The sequence below is a fragment of the Sphaerodactylus townsendi genome, linkage group LG05 (assembly GCF_021028975.2).
Source record: "Sphaerodactylus townsendi isolate TG3544 linkage group LG05, MPM_Stown_v2.3, whole genome shotgun sequence".
NCBI classification, from domain to species: Eukaryota; Metazoa; Chordata; class Lepidosauria; order Squamata; family Sphaerodactylidae; genus Sphaerodactylus; species Sphaerodactylus townsendi.
Window position 1 is genome coordinate 89,874,456 of NC_059429.1, and position 20,028 is coordinate 89,894,483.

Below are 20,028 nucleotides of genomic sequence, written 5' to 3' on the forward strand. Positions count from 1 at the left end.
TCTCTCACTGTGGGTCTTCTTTCTTACTTTGACCCCCTGTTGTTTCTGGGGGCTCACTGACCCGTGCAAGGACAACGGGATAAGGCACTGATAAATGCAGCAAGAGGTTGGAAAGTTGCCATTTGTGTAGCACAACTCTGTTTGTACTGCCTTAAGTCCAAGTCCTACTTGTTCACATATGCATATCAAGCAGAATGGCTGAAAAGTTGATTAAAGCAGCAAATAATTTGGCTTCAGAGTGGCTGATGTTTTATGAGTTTCCTATTTTCTAATATTTTCTACTTCGCCCACTTTAGGACTGAAAAAATGATACAACATCTTTGGCCCACTATCAAAGGAAGCTCTCACTTGCCCCTTCCGCACATGCAAAATAATGCACTTTCCATGCACTTTCACTGCACTTTGCAACTGGAATTTACTGTGTGAAGTAGCAAAATCCACTTGCAAACAATTCTGAAAGTGGACTGAAAATGCATTATTCTGTGTGTGCAGAAGGGGCCTTTGAGGAATTGCTATCCCCTTTTTGAAACACTAGGGCCAGGCACTAGGGCCAGGTTACTTAAGAAAAACAAGATTTGGTTTTAAGACCATCAAAGCTGAGATCCTGATAAACAGCCCCATTCAAAGCAAGGGGCTGATTCCACCACTGGGAGTAGTGGGGTGGCTGCACCAGTGGATCCTTTCTGGCACTTGTCCCAGTGGGAGGCAAAACTGCCATGTGCAGCTGCCACCACCCTCCCCAGCACTGGAACGTGATGCAAGACACTGTGGCACCATTCCTATGCCTCTTGCCACCTGTGTAGTGGGGGTGGGCTGGGGACATGGCTGGGGGAGGAGCCGACATTAGACAGTTCCCTCTAGGCCTTTGCTGGTGTTGTGCCAGTGGACCGCAGCCCACACTTTGGCCAGCTTTTTTGCTGGAGTAAGTGCAGTGTGACCCATTGAGGCTTCTTAGAGGCAGGGAGGCCTCTTGCCTTCCCCATGCCACTGGGAAGGCTCTTTGGGGCAGCAGCCAGATGCTTGGTGCATGGATGGGGCTGTTAATCTATCAATACATGTGTCAATCCCCCGGTCAGGCAACAAAATGGTTGTGTGGTTTTTATTGGATTTTATTGAAGGATTTTATTGAAGGCACGTTAGGAACAGTAGAAAGACAGTTCTGGCAAAAGCATGCCAGAACAGTTGATAATATGAATAGCATGATCCCCACCCCCACATGGGAACAACAGAGTTAGTAGTGTCCAGCCTGGAGGCTTTTCCCAGCCGCAAACCTCAAGAACTAGGAGATAATCAGGCACCTGCAAAGGCGAAAGTGCTCCCAGAGAATTCCCCCCTCCCAAACATGGCAACTTGACAACGTGAGAGCATTTCAACAACTGTCCAAGCATTATATCTCAGAATAAGGTTTAGATTCCCAAAAGCAATGCTTGAGGTAGCTTAGAATGATTAATATCATAACACTGTACTGATATTCCACTGGTTCATCTTTTGTATCTAATAATCTCTAAACTCTGCTTTAGTGGGAAGATAATCAACTTATGTTCAAAATGGACATGGGTACCAAAAAATTATTTTTAACTAACTTGACTAGCCTTTCTTAACATTGGCTGCTACAGTTTATCACTTCTTAACCATGCTCTTTTGGTTCACAGAGCTATTACTTGGTACTGAGATGTCTCCTGTAGTGAATAATGTTAACTCCTATTTGTAGAATCCTCAGGTACTGGTGGGTAGGAAGAATAAAATTAGAGTCTTACAATTGGTGAGCACTGCAGTTGTAAAACTTGAACTCAGTGCTGACAAACATCTTGCCTGTCTCTTTGGATTTCAGCAGCAGCTCTATCCCAAACCAGTCTGGAAAAAGAAGAAAAAGGACAAAAAGAAAAAAAATTCAGGTATGACAGTGGAATAATTTAATTCCCTCATATATAGCTTCATTATCTCTCAAACCCATTTCTTCTGGAGTTCTTATATGCCTTTCAATTGCTTTTTTACCTCTCTTGTCTGGTGAGGCTGTTGTAATTTGATCTTTCAATATGGTGATGCCCTACTACACAGTAGGAAAGTATCTGGTGACCTTCTTTTGTTAAGCAGGCCATTAGGATCACATTCCATCAGTGATTTATCAGTGGCTTCTAACAGATGGAGTTATTTTGCCCTATAAAGCCCTAAGTGGAGTACGCCATGTATGTCTTCTTCTGTGCCTTAACACAAGTTCTTAGTACACTCACAAAGGTGGATTCCACATAGCACAAATATAATGACTTTAGGACAATATGTATGTATTTATGTATGTATGTACATACATACGTACGTACTTACTTCTTACTTACTTACATACTTACTTACTTACTACTTCAAATTTATAGGCCTCCCTCCCCCAAAGGGTTCAGGGCGGCAGACACCAGAGATAGAATGACATAATATAATAATTTAAAACAGTTTTAAAACCCATAATACTACCCAATAAAACTATCAGGAACTATTTAAAACATAAGACAAATGGCAATAAAAAACCCAACCCGCTCCCTCTCAACTGATCCCACCGGAGGTCAGATGCAATCAGATCACATTCAGTCTGGCTGGCCAAATGCCTGGTGGAACAGGTTTGTTTTACAAGCCCTGCGGAAATTCTATAAATTCCGCAGGGAGCCTGATCCACCAGAGGAGGGCCAGGGCCGTAAAAGCCTTGGCCCTAGTGGAGGCCAGGGACCTCTAATAGGTTCTCCTCCGAAGACTGGAGGGACATAGCGGGGCAATATGGGGAGATGTGGTCCCTCAAGTATGCCCAAGGCCACTTATAGCCTTAAAGGTTAAAATCAGCACTTTGAACATGACCCAGAACTCGATGGGCAGCCAATGAAAATGGTACAGGACCGGAGTGATCCAGTCCTGACTAGACGTCCCCGTAAGGATTCTGGCTGCCGCATGCTGAACAAGTTTAAGCTTCTGGATCACAGTCAAAGGCAGGCCAGCATACAGTGAGTTACAATAGTCAAGCCTGGAAGTGACCGTTACATGGAGTACTGGGGCTAGGACCGACCAGGAGAGGTAAGGGGCCAGTTGCCATGCCTGCCGTAGATAGTGGAATGCTACCTGGGCTGTCTGAGTAACCTGGGCCTTGAGCTATAATGCCGGGTCCAAGATTACTCCCAGGCTCTTGATGGACGAGGCCAAGTGCAATGCCTCGCCATTCAGCATAGGCAGGCAAAAATCCATTGGTCATTCCCTGTGACCCAGCCACAACACCTCCATCTTTGTAGGATTTAACTTTAGCCTGCTCACTCTCAACCAACCAGCAACGGCCTCCAAACAATGCTGGAGAGCTCCAGGGGCCGAAGACAGGCTGCCCTCCATTGTGAACATGAGCTTATTGATGACACTGCATCCCTAAACTCCAGACCAAACTTGCCAGGGGGTGCATGAAGATATTAAAAAGCATCAGAGAGAGAGCTCTGTGCAGTAGGGTGTAAACAAAATCAGTTTTGGCTGGCAACGCTTGTGTTCTCCTGTGCTATGGGAACACAAAATGCTAAAACATCTTTTTATAACATCTTAAAGATGTTATATTTATGTTGTGCAAAATTCATGAAAGTCATGCTACGTAGTGTTATAACCTTATAAGTTCTTTGAAGTCTATGAACCTAGAACCGTGGTGGTGAACCAATTGGCCATGCTGGCAGGGGCTGATGGGAATGGTAGTCCATAACATCTGGAGTGCCAAAGGTTCACCACCACTGACCTAGAAGTATCTAACTCAACTTAGGAGGGCACTGTCATAGAAAGGAAGACATACCAATACTACTGTTTTTAAACTGCCAGAGCAGCATGAGAAAGACTAGACCAGGGGTAGGGAACCTGCGGCTCTCCAGATGTTCAGGAACTACAATTCCCATCAGCCTCTGTCAGCATGGCCAATTGGCCATGCTGGCAGGGGCTGATGGGAATTGTAGTTCCTGAACATCTGGAGAGCCGCAGGTTCCCTACCCCTGGACTAGACCATGCAGGAGGAGCCTACATTGAAGCTAACATTGGCCCAATGTTTTTGACATTTGCCCAACTTTTTTGATGCTGATATGAGTGGCTATCATGCATGGCTCGCACATTTACAGAGTAACAGTAGTATCAGGACACAAGGCCTGGTTGAAACATATAAGAGATAAAGTGAAGTTAAGGTAGCAAAGTCCTGATCTGGAAAAAGGAATTCCATAAATCAGACTATACATGATATACTACAGTCCAGCCTATTTCTTGCCTTTAAAATTCCATGAAATAGAGCTCTAACCTTTAGACTTGCTTGCTATGCTTTTTTAAAAAATAGAGTTTATTTTTATTTGTACCGTGCTTTCCTCCCCAGTGGGGACCCAAAGCTGTTTACATTGTTCTCCGCTTCTCCATTTTAAGTTCACAGCAGATTCTGTGAGACAGATTAGGCTGAGAGGGACACAGAGAGAGAGAGACACTGGACCAAAGTTACCTAGCAAGCTTCCATAGCACAGTGGGGATTCAGATCTGGTTCTTCCAGATCCAAGCCTGTTGGTTCATACCCCATTCTAGCAAATATAGGGAAGCACTGCAAAGCTTGATCCTTCTTCTGCAGTCTGAAGTGGTACAGGCTACTCTGCCATCTCATTCCCATGCATGTGAGAAATGGATTTGAGATTGCTAGGTGATGCCTTTTTTAGGTGATGCTAGGTGATGCCTCTATATGCTAAGCCGATGTGACACTAACAGAAAGGAAAGAACTTATCACAACTGCTTTACAATTATGGAACTGGATTCATTTGAACAAACACCAACTTGCACTGAAGTTAGTATTAAAGTTTTCACTGCCTGTGCCCAAGTAGGAATGCTTGGAAACCAGCCAATGAGAAAATAAGTTTAAAACAATTAGCTTTTGGTAACGATGAGCATAAGCATGCGTGGAAGAAAGAACTTGACAGCAGTGACATTAGCAAAGCAACAGCCTGAAAAACAGAAACCTCTTCCACCCACTCACGGTGGCTGAGTCAGACCTCAGAGCGTGAGTAACACCCACGTTGCCTCCCTCTTGATCCGCCTCAAGTAACAAAAGAATGAGACCCCTAATGATACATAAGCCCAGAAAGCAGATGGCTTGAAGTTTGACTGTTAAACGTGTGGGGTGCACAAAATTTGATAGAAGTGGCTTACTCCCACTACAGGCAAACATAGGAAAGCTGATTTGTGGATAGTATCCCTTTCCCACCAGCCTTTTAGGACTAGAGTTCTGATAACTGATAGTCTCCAGACAAAGCTTACAGTATCACTGATATTTCTTCCAGTTCTTGGAAAAGGATGCACATCTCACATATCAGGCATTCTTAAAACTTGGGTGCTGTGTGGTTTCCGGGCTGTATGGCAGTGTTCTAGCAGCATTCTCTCCTGACGTTTCGCCTGCATCTGTGGCTGCCATCTTCAGAGGATCTGATGTTGGGAAAGCAAGTGGAGTATATATCTGTTGGAGTGTCCAGGGTGGGTGGAGCAACCTTGTGTGTGAGTAACAAAGAAGGCAACCAGGTCAATAGTTGAGGGCATCTGAATAGAAGTATGAGTAACAATGAAGACTATAGCATGGGCGTAACACTGGAGATAGCAAGGTCACTGGTAGGAGCATCTAAATAGAAGTATCCTGGCCTTTGTTTCTTAGAACCTTCTATTCAGATGCTCCTACCAGTGACCTTGCTATCTCCAGTGTTACGCCCATGCTATAGTCTTCATTGTTACTCATACTTCTATTCAGATGCCCTCAACTATTGACCTGGTTGCCTTCTTTGTTACTCACAGACAAGGTTGCTCACCCCCCCCTGGACACTCCAACAGATATATACTCCACTTGCTTTCCCAACATCAGATCCTCTGAAGATGGCAGCCATAGATGCAGGCGAAACGTCAGGAGAGAATGCTGCTAGAACACGGCCATACAGCCCGGAAACCACACAGCACCCAAGTGATTCCGGCCGTGAAAGCCTTCGACAATACATTCTTAAAACTGTTTTAGCAACATAGTGAAGTAAAGAAAGAGATGGACAAGATCTCACTGACACCCAGGCAGGCCCTATTACATGCCAAGTTCAGCAGAGGAAGTGACAGAACACTACTTGATTTTGCGTGTCTCAACCGAAAAAGTGCTCAATGGAGCATCAACAATCTGCAGCTTGGCTTGAATAATGACACTTCTTCCCACACATTCTGGGTAGCTGGCCTGTTCTTACTTGCAGATAGATCTCCAATCTAAACCAGCTTCTTACCAGTAATGCTGGATCACTTAACAGAGACACAAGCCCTGGGACCAGACCCTCCAACATATCCTAAAGCCTGTACTGTTACCAAATCAATCAAATAACAGTGTTAGAAAATGTAGTAGTATAAACCATATCTTGAGGGGCTAATTTACCTGAACATTTTCCATTGCAGCATATGCCATCACCTGTCTACAATGCTTTGTAGGTGTTTATAGGCCTCCCTCTATGTAAGAGACTGAATGGACATATAACTGGTATCAAAAGTGGCAAAACTCAGAAACTAATGAAATAACATTTCAGTCTTCCAAGGCTCTCTGCTACTGACCACAAAGGCACCCTATTTCAAAATAAATAAATAAATAAAAATAAAGAGATACTAAGGTAGAATTTATCAGCAAATTCAATTCTATTTTATTAATGTTTAATCAGGCTGATGGGTACTTTTCCTGCTATGGATGTTAAATCAGAACAGCTGCTATTCATTCATTCATTCATTCATTCATTCATTCATTCATTCATTCATTCATTCATTCATTCATTCATTCATTCATTCATTCATTCATTCATTCATTCGATTTTATAGGCCGCCTCATCCCCAAAGGGCTCTGACAGAAACACAGTATTCCGGAGAGTTCTGTTGTGAAATGTTTCATTCTGATATTTACTTGTATATCCCGGTGGCAGATGTATCCTGTTGGCAGATGTGTCACAAGACAATAATAGATTCATAGATTTGGAAGAAGCCATACAGGCCATTTGGTCCCAATTCTCAAGGCAGGATCAACCTAAAACATTCCTGCCAATGCTTAAAGCCACTTCTTAAGGATTTCTAGTAACCTGGGGGCTCACCACCTCCCTATGCAGCCGATTTCACTGCTGAACTATTCTTACGGTAAAAGAAATACCTCTTTCTAGTGGATATTATGGGACAGAATTGCCTCAAGTCTACTGACTGAAGGAGAAGGCAAAACTGGAATAGTAAGCAACAAAGAAGCCTAATTTTTAATTCTAGATCACTAGTTCTCTAGTTTTTATTCCAAAAAGGTTCTAAGATGTCTTGCCACTTGTGATATCTGTATTGCAGTTTGGCTGCCCCTATTGTACCTCAATGAATAAGTCAGCTCACCCTGGTCCACAGGTATGGCGGGGACAGCCTTAGATACTGGTGAGATGCATACAATCTGGTTGCCTAAAACTTGGCCTTCCACTTCAGTGAGGTTTCCAAATACACAGGTGATACCAGTTGACAGGTCAGGAGCATCACTTACTAGCAAGCTGAGCTACAGAAAAAAGGAAAAAGACAGTCACAATGAATTTCAAAACAGCTTTCAGAGCCTTGACACTGTGCACAGTGTTGTGCTGATTGTAATTCTGCTTATATTGTTTTGAATTTTATGTAGCTGCCTTGAGCTCTTCCTGTGGAGAAAGTGGGATACAAATTATTAATAGAAAGGAAGACAAAAAGGAACTGGCACAACCATAAAATATTGTTCTCTTTTCTTTCCTTTCCTCAGCAGTGAAGCAGCAGTAAACTGGCAAGTTGCTCTTCAATAGCTTTTCACGTCACTGTATGGTAGCTGCAGTCACCCAGCTGACCTGATATGTCATAATACCAGTGGACAGAAATACAATAGACAATTCTCTTCCAGCTAAACATCACAAAAGGTTTTAATAGAGCTACAAATAGCCTAGCTTCCAACCAGGGAAACTTTCTTCCACATATCTTCTGAAAATATATTTTTTCCATTAATAGTCTAAATACTCAAAGGTTGGTCATAACTCCTTGGGGCCTCACAAATCTCAAATAACAGGGCACAAAAGTCGATTTGTGTCGACTTCCAACCCCTGGTGCCATGTGCTGAAGTGATAGTGATAGTTCTGCAACACCCAGATCACTGCATCGATTTCTATCCATCACTGCGAGAGATTGAAAATGTATGTTCACAGTGGTGTGCAAAAAGCTAATCCACACAGAGCTCTGCATGTGGCCACCTCAGTGTATGGAATCCATACCTGAGATTAAACGCACAGTGACTGAAAACATCATAAAACAAGCATGGGAAAAACAATTAAGCAAGTCATTACCCTGCTACTTACTGGAAGGCTGTGCTCAGAAACCGGGATACTGCTGGGTTGTACAATGATACTCATACACTGGTTAATGCTGGCTGCAAATCGGTATGGTTCATTTGCTCGCTCGCACTTGTCCCTCCGGGAACACCTAATACCAAAAGTATAGGATGGCATAAATGAAAAGCAAGTAGACTTCCACATTTTCCCATCAAAGTACCGTAGTTTGCATTTCCCCTTATTTTGGCATGAACTAGAATCATAAAATTGGAAGAGACCACCAACTCCCTGATATGCAGAAACACACAATCAAAGCATTCCTGGCAGATGTTTAAAACCTCCAAAGAAAGAAACTCCACCAGCCTCCAAGGCAGCATATTCCACTGTCAAACAGCCCTTAATGTCAGGAAGTTCTTAACAATGTTTATGTGGAATCTTTTTTCTCTTAGTTTGAACCCATTACTCCATGTCCTAGTCTTTGGAACAGAAGAAAACAAGCTTTCTCCATCTTCAATGTGACATCCCTTCAAATATTTAAACATTTCACCCCTTAATCTTCTCTTCTCCAGATTAAACATACCCAGTTTCCTAAATCTCTTCCCATAGGGTATGAATTCCAGACCTGTTACCATCTTTGTCACCCTGCTCTGGACACAGTATTCAAGGTGAGGTTTGACCAACACAGGCTAGAGTGATACTGTTGCTTCTCTTGATCTAGACACTATACTCCTATTGATGCAGCCCAGAATCATATTGGCTTTCCTAGCTGCCACATCACACTGTCGATTCATATTCAGCTTGTGTTCTACTAAGACTTCCAGATCCCTTTCACGTGTACTGCTGTCAAGCCAGGTATTACTCATCTTATATATGTGCATTTCATTTTTTCTGCCTAAGTGTAATATTCTAGTAATACTTTTTCATCTATTCTGTGCTGGATTTCCCCTGCTGCATCATCTGCTCCATTTCCCCCAAGCTGACCACTGTTTTTCTTTTGGGAGAAGTCCAAAATAAAGAAGGCATTGAGCAGTTCTGTCTTTTCTCCATCCCCTGTTAGCTTTGTGCCATCTTCTCCACACAGTGATACTACCATGTTGTTGTTTTCCTTTTGCTACAGACATAACCAAAAAAGCCCCTTTTTATTGTTTTTAATTTCTCTAGCAAGCCTGAGCTCATTCTGCACTTTAGCTTTTTTGACTTTCTCCCTATACATGCTAATACTATACAATAAAGAGATTTACTAGAAAAACTGATGTAGCATAATTTGTCCCCTATCAGGCATTACCAGTCCTTTAATAATAAATATTTTAAGGACATGTTGGATAGCGTAATAGGTGTAAGCAGTTGCTATGTAGTCCTGTTCAGCAACCTTTAATTGTAATGATTTCTGCAGTTACTCATTTTCTGTAGACTCATTCCTTATTTTAGACACATTGATCACATCTCACCTTAGTCTCTCAAACAACAAGAGAAAGTTGTTAAGAAAACCTGTTAAGAAAAAGATGCTTCCAGCTGAGTGGAACCTAAAAATGGTATGTCCAAGGCCAAAATCAGCTAAAACCAGATAACTTTGTGTAACTGAGCACTGAGATGCATGGTGCAGCATGGGCTATCTGGCCAATAAAGCACTTTTATTTGGCTCCCACGGACCCATACCTGATTTTAATAAAGGAAAATTGCTTTCAAGATAACAGATAAGAGATATAGTACACTTTAGCATCATAGCATTATATCAGAATATGGTTTTTATGTGTAATATTCCAAAAATACTACAGTGCTTGTGCTATGAAATTTTACAGTTCTATATCCTGATCACATGAGCAGATTCATCATTATGTACCTCTCTGGTCCTCTGCATGGAAAACATAGGCACGCGCACATGCACACACCCACACACACAGAATATAGACACAGCCTATCCATGCTTTTAAAACAACTACCCATTCTTTCTCAGCTGGGCTTCCAGGCTGCCTCACAGCCAGGGGCTCTGAGTGAGCTAAATAAAATATTTACAGATTGATACACAATTAAAAACTGAATCATTTCTGCTAAAAACCATCTACATAGCAACTATCAATTTTGAAGATGTCTTCTGGAGGTGCATGAGAGGGTGATGGTGATTTGGGGAGCTGGAGCAAGGAAAATGGCACCACTAGGGACATACTATGCTGATACTGTAATCATTCTGAAAAAAAAGTCTATAAAATCAGTTTTGAGAAATATTGGAGAAAAGCAGGAAGAAAACTAGAAAATGGAGAAATAAACAATAATGTCACATGAGTACCCCCCTCCCCAACACACAAATCCCCAAACTCCTGTCTCTAACTTGAATGTAAAATCAGAACAAAACATTTGTATGGAAGTAACATGTGTTGATTCCTAAAAATGTGAGCGCAGCCACTGGCTTTGAAAGGCATGTACTTGAACATAGGGACTTGTTATGGGATGCTAAATTCCCATCATGGTATTATGTGGCTGTTGGTGCTGCTTTTATTTTTCTAAGCATTAAATACACCATCCGCTGAGACTTAGAAGAACTGTATAGCACAGGATGGCAACCACTTCACAACTTTTGCTCTTTGATTAAAAACAGTGACTGATTAGTCCTCTCACAGAGCTGAAAGGTCTTAGAATGCTGGAAGCTTTCATTCCTCCACTGTAAACTGGAGACAGTAGAGTTAAGGTTGGTTTTCATGGTTGAATTTCCCAGGCTCGCTCTCTCCTCCACCCCCACTTCCTCCTTAAACCAAAACTATTACATGTCACAAGCTGAGTTATGGGCCCTGCAGCTGGCATGTGTTGGACACTTGGCTCATCACCAGAATCTTTTCATTTGAGAGGGGTCCCAGAGTGGCCTGAAATGCTGAAATGAGGAAAAATGGAGAGAAAGGAATAATAATCTCCTGATCTTTCCATTTTGCTTCACCATCAGAGGTTATGAGATCACTGAACTTATGCAAAGCTCTGAAAATATTAGGAGAACTGATACCACCCAAGCATCAGGGATGTTGTTTCTGCTATTCAGTGCAAGTGGGATCTTTAATAAATTGGGCTAGAAGACATAATCAAACAGCACGGAGGAGTTGGTATGTTTGTCGTCAAGAGCTAAGCAAATTTACCTGATGTACTTGAAAGGGTGTACTTAAAGAATGGGTCTGCTACAATATTCCAAACTCAAATGATCACTGTATCAGTAAAATGTGGGGAGGACAGAATTTTCTTCCAGTTTAGAGAAGTATGTAACCAGTAGTTGTGTATTTTTTTTAAAGGCCTTAGCTTACTCCTAATGCTAGGTACAAGATGCTAGTGTTTACATTTAGATCCATATAGGTTTGGAACCAACATACTTGAAGGATCATCTAATTCCTTATGAATCAGCCTGACCACTAACGTCATCATCAGAGGCCCTACTTCAGATACCCTCACTTTCTGAGATTAGGTTTGTGGCAACTTGACAGAGGGCCTTCTCAGTCATGGCATCAAAACTCTGGAACTATCTCCTCAGAGAGATTTATCTGTCTCCTGTTGCTGTCTTCTGACAGGGGAGGGCAACTTCTTTGTTTTGTTTGGCATCCCCTCAGTGATCCTATTGTCCTCACGTTTTAGTTGCTGTTTTCATGTATTTGTTTTCATGTATTTGAGCTCTGTTTTTAACTGGTTTAATGATGTATGTTTTTGTGTTAGGAAGGTTTGGTTTTCAGTGGTTTTAAAATGTGATTTTATGATGGATAGTTTTAATCTGTTAGCCACTTTGGGTGGCCCTTGTGAAAAAAGAAAAGCAGAATGAAAATTCTGTAAATAAATATATTAAACTGTCTGTCTAGGGGTTGTCAGTTTTCCATTTCAGTGAAGATGCTAGCTTTAAAACAGCAATTGCTTTAAAATAGTTTTTGCCATCAATACATGATACACAAAAGCAAGTAGAAAGCTACCTCCCAGGAGTTTGGGTGAATCAGTTTTATCTGGCATATTAAAGGAATATGGGAACTGCTACAGTGTGTGGTCCAGTTAAGCCCAATACTTCCCTCAGCACTGTCTTACACAGGAACACATAAGTTCTGATTTTGGTGCAGTTCCCACATCACCAGGTTGCAGTGGCTTGAAACTTGTTCTAGGGCTAGAAGAATTTTGTTGTTGTGTCTCGTGCAAGAGGACTTTGTTTTTCACCTCTCACTGAGACGAGCACACTGCAAGACCAGGTTCACTGTTTTCCTTTCATTGTGGCTAGATGCAATCTTAAGTAAATGTCCACATTAGCAGACAAGTTAGCTGTTCCAAAAAGAGTTTTAATCTTCCTTTGACAAACCTTGTCTAGATGAGGTGACAAGAGGGCTCACAAAACTGGGACTTGAGCAATCTTCATTACTGAAGGGCTGTTTGCTTCTAAGAAATTGCACTGGGGTGGGGTGTTACCGCTTTTCCTTTGCAAGCAGCAGCAGAGACACACAGCAATTGATACAGCTATTTTCTTTTTGCACACTCCCCCTTTACTTGAATATAATGGACCAAAATATGAATGCTGCCAAAGAAAAGAATTATTGTCTTTTAAGTGAATCTGTGAGATTGCTCTAAAGTGAGCTCTTGACTGGAGCCTTTATCTCATTGACTTGCTGGAATGGCTCTTTTTATCATACTATTTATGGCAACAGCCCTAACAGAGATAAATAGGTCTGGAGACAATAACATACTAGCAAACAAACAGCATATGGAGGAGCCCTGCAGGATATAGATCCCAGTGGACCAAGGAGATTCTTTAGCAGTCTCCTTGTTGGCTCTACCTGCCACCTGAACAACAGGATGACCTACAGTGCAATCCTAAACAGAGCTAAATTCTTCTAAGTCCATTGACATCAATGGGCATAGAAGAGAGTAATTGTTTTAGGACTGGACTGTTAAGGAGGAAGTCTTTTCCTTATTCAGTTTAAAAGAATATACTTGTGTCTTAAGCTGGCACACCAGGGGTTTAAAACTCTTCAGAAAGGATGCCCATTCCTTTTATTTTTATAGTTCAGACAGGATGAAGAGGCATGTTTCTCGGCTGCATCTTGAGGCTCTCTGTTACTGCTGTTTGCAGTGTTAGAAACTGCCTTATAGGAAAAACATTCCTCAAAGCAAAAAACCTCAGTGCAGGTTTAGAGGGCTTTGGTTCAAGTAGAACAGCAGTAGGGTACATTGAGGTGCTGGTGGGAAACATTTTTGTTGTTATCCATGATGCCTATGGTAACATTTGAGATTGATTTGTGGAAATCTAATCGAATATAATTTCAAGGGAACTGCAGGGAAGCTGAAAGAATATCAACAAGACTAGCAAAATTTCTGTTTGCTTTTTAAATAAAAAATTCTTACAGAAAGAGTTCAACTTCTGGATTCTCCACAGAAGCTATGGAGAAGACTGCATGAGCCTATTATTGAATTTTCATACTTGTTCAAAATGCACATTTGCTGTTGTTGAATCAAACACCTGTTTCATCATTCTGAAAATTTGCTTGCAAGCAGTGTGGTGAGCAGTCTCACATCTGCATAGAGGCAGAAAATGTCATGTTAACTGGGTAACTGCTGATGATGCATACTTCATGGCAGTGCTCTGGATCATCATGCATGAATCATCATGCATGAAATATTATTAAGACACAATTCAAACCACTTCTTGAATGTGCTATATACACTTACAAGTCAAAAAGTTATCTGGCTGTCTTGCACTTCTAGTAGACTTGCCAGCTGGGCAGCACTGGGCAATAATTGGATGGATTGGTTTCTTGAAATTACAACCGATCTCCTTGCCTTGATAACTATGGGGTCACCACAAATTGGCAGCAATGTGATGACACTCTCCACCTCCCAGATGATAGAGATCAGTTCCCCTGGAGTGTGGACTCTGTGGCATTATACCTTGCTATCAGGCCTGCACCATGCTTGGCCTGGCAGCTCACACATACCCAGCATTGGGGCAGATGGCCCAACTATTATCATTGCCCAAGGCCATGGGGCCTATTCTCACTTGTAAGTAACCAGTTCAATAGTGCTTAACTGCTGCTTCTTATCGGCCTCCCTGAGGGAGTAGCCTGCCTACCCCCAAAACAATTTCTCTTTCTTGCTTTCCTTTCACATGCTGATATTATGGGAATGTGAGGGTGGGGGGATTCTGGGTTGAGTCAAACTGTAACTTACAGGTATATACCAGAGGCCAGAGAGCCAAACATCAGTTTCGGCTATCTGGCCATTGGGCTGACACAGTTCTAATGAAGCTCTTGAACCATTCTTGAGACTTGTTATTGACAGGGGTAACAGACCCTTACACTTGTGAAGGCCAAGAGCACAGACCTCTCCACTTCTCAGGGGAGACATGGGGCTGAACTTGGTTCAGACATACTTTGTAATCGATATTAAATTATTTCAGTATGAAACTATATTCCTGAAACCATATGCCATCAACAATTAATCATTTTTCAAACAAGATCACTTGTAATAGTTTAAATTTCAGTTAAAGAAAGAAGACTTTGTAAGAGGAGAAGAAAGATGTTGAGGACTTCTTCAGTGAGACAAAGGAGCAAATATTTAATCCATAAGTGAAAGGAAAGGAGTTTTTGTTGCAGGCTATAGTAAACACATTATTCAGTCCAACTGCTAAGGCCTTCTGCTAGCTACATGGCTTGATCCAGACCTCCCCCTTCTACACTCTTTCTTTCTCCAGTGTTTCATCACAGGCAGCATTATTGACTAAACACCCCCTCCCATATTTTACAACAAACAAACAAACAAAATAAGTCCTTTCCCTTCTTGAAACTTGTTAATTTGGTACAAAGACAAATAGGAATGACTGAACTTGAGAACCTGGCACCCTGAGCAGCTTTATAATGTTCCTTGGCAGCCTGGGAGGGGTGGGGAGTATTGCTCCTGTTGGGAAATCCTGGAGTGCCTGACAGTCTGGGGGCAGCATTGCCCGGGGCAGGAAATCTGGGGAGGGGGAGGAGGAATTTGAGCTCAACTGCCTCCCATAGTTTACACCCCTTCTGATGTACTCCCAACTCCATGGCGTCAAGATGGCGTCTGAGACGGAGCTGTTAGCAGCAGGGCTCCGATTACACTAACTTTTAAGACCTAGGGTTAGGCTTTTAGTTTATTTATCCATTCCTATTTAGTATTGTTTTATTCTGCCGATTTGGTGCTTGTAGTAGACAGTTGAGAAAGATAGTCTGTATCCTGTACCCGGCATGAGACGACAACGACAACGTTCTCTCTTATTATCTACTGCCTCTTACCTTTGGCTGGGTCCTATAGCTCAGCAGCTGGCGGAGACAGCGGAGGTGACAGCGACGGCCCTCTCCGATGTGGTGACGACCGCTGGTATTAGGGGAGAGCGCCTTTTCTGGCGCTTCGGGTGTTTTGGACAGTGGGGGTCGGTGGCAGTAACCCCCTTGCCCTTACCCTATCCCCCGTCTCCCACTCGGTTGGGCCTCCATGGTGCCAGCTTAGCTGGTGCGCGTTGTGCTGGAGGCCGCAGTGCTGTGGTGCGAAGCGCGGCTTGGAGAGAGATCACCGTTGGGAGTTCCGTTTGGGCCACGATTGCAGCCGGTGCAGCCGGACTGCCGTCTGGGGCCGCTGTGGAACTCGAGGCCGTGGCTGCTGAGAGCGCTGAGAACGCTAAGGCCGCAATCAATGTGGGGAGCGTTGCAGCTGATGCAAACGCGATGGAGTGCGTTGTGACTGGAGCTAAGATCTGGCTGGGAATACGGAGCAGAGTTACGATCTATGCTGGAGTTAAAACCTGCACTGGAGTACAGAGCGGAGATGGATTGAGGACGCTTGATGCTGTGGCTGCCTGGTGGAGAGAGAAGATCTTACGGGAGTGGCTGGGATCAGTGGCAGAGACTCCCGCCTCCCGTACATCCGCCTGGCTTACACGGCTTTGAGGGTACTCTGGTGCCGCTGCCTTGGCTGGACCCAACCTGCTGGCTGTGTGAGGGCCACGGGGGTTGGGCCCGGTGGGGGATGTGCGGTTCCCATTGAACTCTGCTAAGGAGACGGCGGATCTTTAGCCCCGGACTTTAACTGGACGTTGGAACATCACTGCCCATTTTTAGGGCGATACTGGACAAGACAGTGGTCTATGGTGGTGAGAGCACCTGGCCTATAGATTTCCATCTGGCCTATAGATTTTGACATCTATCTGTCTTGATAATTTAGTTAGGGTTAGTATTAGTGTAACCAGACTGGTAGATTGCTGTATTTAAATGTTTAGGTTTAATTAGTGGATGGGCAAGGGGGTTAGTATTAGTGTATAGCCTAGTCTTTAGTTATTGGCTGTTGGTGGCTAGGCTGGGTAGTTGTAGTGGGTCTGGCCGGGGGTGGCCTCTAGATTAGAATAGTTTAGTGGGGTTAGGGTGGGATTAGATAGTGCTAACCATTTATTGGTCCACACTAGGTTGAAATGGGAGGGGACTGTGTGGACATTGGGGCGGATACTGTGGGGCAGGTGATCCCAGTACTGATGGGACGGGGTAGGTACGGTAGACAGAGGCCATATGAGAGATGGTGGGGGAGAGGTAAATCTGCTCGCCCACCTTCTGACCTCCGATCTATCCCAAAGGATGAGGGCTGTGGGGTTCAGGCTTTAAACCCTACTTCGTCCTTGGTGTTGATCAATGCCAGGTCCATAAACAATAAGACCATAACGCTCCGAGATTATCTCGGAGCCCAGCAGGTGGACCTGGCTTGTATCACCGAAACCTGGGTTCGTGAGGGCGAGACTGTGGCCTTGGGTGAAGCCTCGCCCCCGGGTTTCGCGTGTTTCCACCAAGGTCGAACTCAGGGCCGGGGGGGCGGTGCGGCTGTGTTAATCCGTGATTCGATCCCCTTCAGGGCTGTCCCCATCCCGAGGATCATTGGTATTGAGTGTGTTGCCCTAGAGTGGATGGACAAGGAGAAGTTGACTGTCTTCCTGGTGTACCGGTCGCCTAGCGCACCAGGGGAGAGCCTGCCACAGCTGCTGGAGGCGGTGGCTGACTGGGCGCTGCGGTTCCCCAGGCTTATTGTCTTGGGGGATTTCAACGTCCATGTTGATACCGCCTCATGTTCAGCGGCTGTGGACCTGGTGTCATCCATGGCGACACTGGGCTTCTCCTTAATGAACTCTGGCCCCACTCATGAAGCCGGTCACACTCTGGATTTGGTCTTTGGAGTGGGGGGTTGATGATGTGGTCATATCCTCTGTTACCAGAGTGCCATGGTCCGACCACTATGCCCTGAAGGTTCGGGTTGACTTGCCGCGCCAACCCTGTCTAGGCGACGGGCTGATTTATGCCCGCCCATGGAGACTAAAGGATCCCACTGGTTTCCTGAATGCTCTGCGGGATCCTGAACCCACTAGCACCCTCGACGAGCAAGTGAAAGACTGGAATTCCAGGCTTTCCGATGCTATCGAGGTGATTGCTCCCTGGCGCCCTCTACGCTGCCACGCTCGGCTTGCTCCTTGGTATACTGAGGAGCTGCGCCGTATGAAGCGAGAGCTTAGATGGCTAGAGCAAATGTGGAGGAAGTCTCATGACGAAGCTGCGCGAGCATCTTATAGGACATTTATGAAAGCCTATGAGATGGCGACAAAGGGGGCAAAGAGAGATTATTTTTCCTCCTCTCTCGCATCCGCTAGCTCTCGCCCAGCCCAATTGTTCCGCATCATTCGGTCCTTGTCCTCGTTAAATGAGGGCTCTAAACATCCTCAATTGGCTCTTGGCTGTAATGCTTTCATGAGCTTCTTTGTGGATGAAGTCAAATTGCTCCGCCATGACCTTCCTGCCACCCTTGATACAATTAGCAAACTGGAGGCTCCATGGCTGTCTTCAGGTCCTTATTTGGACCAGTTTTCCCTGCTCACTGAGACTGATGTTGACAGGGTCCTGGCTGCTGTTAGACCTACTACCTGTCCTCTAGATCCGTGCCCCTCATGGCTGATTAAAACTTGCCACAAGGAGTTACGGCCCCACCTGTTGAACATCATCAACTGCACCCTTGAGCAAGGAGTGTTTCCTGGTGGGTTGAAGGAGGCAGTGGTCCATCCACTCTTGAAAAGACCATCCTTAGATCCTAGTGATCTGGCCAATTACTGCCGTGTTTTGAATCTTCCGTTTCTGGGGAAGGTAATTGAGAGAGTGATGTTGGAGCAGCTTCAGGGTTTTCTGGAGGACACATCGGCCCTCGATCCCTTCCAGTCCGGCTTCCGTGCTGGGCATGGGACGGAGACCGTCCTTGTTGCCGTCACAGATATGCTCCGCATCCAGCTTGACCGAGGCGGATCGGCGCTGCTGGTGCTTTTGGATCTCACCGCAGCGTTTGATGTGGTCGATCACGATCTTTTGACCCACCGCCTGGCTGTTGCTGGAGTGCGGGGCATAGCCCTTCAATGGCTTGCCTCGTTTCTCCGGGAACGTGAAGTCAGCAAGTGTGAATGCGGGGACCGGGCTTCCAGCGGTGCCCACTCACTTGTGGTGTACCTCAGGGAGCTTTGTTGTCCCGCTATTATTTAATATCTATATGCGACCCCTTGCTTTCGGCTGGTGTGAAGTTTTGGGCTGACGTGTCATCAGTATGTGGATGACACCTAGCGCATTCTGTTGATGCGGGGGGGGACGTTGCCCCTGTGGCTCTACAGCATTGTTTGGAGGCGGTTGCTGGCTGGTTGAAGCAGAGCAGGTTAAAACTCAATCCATCGAAGATGGAGATCCTCTGGCTGGAGTCGTGAAGGGGGCTGAGGGTCTTCGGCCACCGGTGCTGGAGGGGGTCTCTCTGACCCCGACCCCTTCCGTTCGCCACCCGCCTGTCCACCTGGACTCATCCCTGTCCACGCACACCCAGGTGGCACATGTAACCCGGGTTGCTTTCTTCCATCTCCGTCAAACCCGGCGGCTGGCCCCCTACCTTTCCCAGACCGACCTGGCCACGGTGATCCATGCAACGGTCACCTCCAGACTGGATTATTGTAATTTGCTCTACGCGGGCCTTCCCTTGCGGTTGATCCGGAAATTGAAGCTGGTCCAAAACGCAGCGGCTCGTCTTCTCACGGGGGTCTCAGTCAGAGATCATATCACCCCCGTGTTGTGCCGTCTGCATTGGCTCCCAGTGGAATTCCGGATCATCTTCAAGGTGTTGGTTTTGACCTTTAAGGCCCTTTACGGTCTGGGGCCCCCATACCTACGGGACCGTCTCACCCCTTATGTCCCGAGTTGTGGCCTCCGCTCTGCGGAGGCGAATTTACTGGTGGTTCCCGGCCCCTCCATGATGCGGCTGGCCTCCACACGGGCCAGGGCGTTTACTGCCCTGGCCCCTGCCTGGTGGAACGCCCTCCCTCCACCAATTAGGGCCCTGCGGGACCTTGGAGAGTTCCGCAGGGCCTGTAAAACGGTGCTGTTCCACCGGGCTTTTGAGGGAGCCGGCCGCTGAGTCCGCCCCTCGTACTGTCCTGCACACTGGCTATCTGTTGGACCATCTGCCAATCCCCTCCCATCCCAGGGTTTGACCACTGGGGTTGGCTGCCAGACGTCTTCTATTATTAATTCAATTATTTATTGCAAGTATTACTGCTGCTGTAGTTTATAGTTTTATAGTTTTATGGCTTTGTATTTTGACTGGGGTTATTCGATTTGTTTTATTGTATTGTTGTTGTTGTGCACCGCCCTGAGCCCTTTGGGGGTAGGGTGGTTTA

General features: G+C 45.0%; 1 protein-coding gene across 3 annotated transcripts in view; it reads right to left on the bottom strand.

Annotated features, from left to right (window-relative positions):
* The window catches only part of PLXNA2 (plexin A2), a 533,025-nt gene that overhangs the window by 184,090 nt on the left and 328,907 nt on the right, over positions 1-20,028 (bottom strand). For all 3 annotated transcript variants that reach the window (XM_048496018.1, XM_048496021.1, XM_048496020.1), the window contains exons 6-8: positions 8,361-8,484; positions 7,390-7,543; positions 1,758-1,854 (exon numbers count right to left, since the gene is read on the bottom strand). In XM_048496018.1, the coding sequence (XP_048351975.1) occupies positions 1,758-1,854; positions 7,390-7,543; positions 8,361-8,484 (375 nt within the window). The remainder of the gene's footprint in view (positions 1-1,757; positions 1,855-7,389; positions 7,544-8,360; positions 8,485-20,028) is intronic.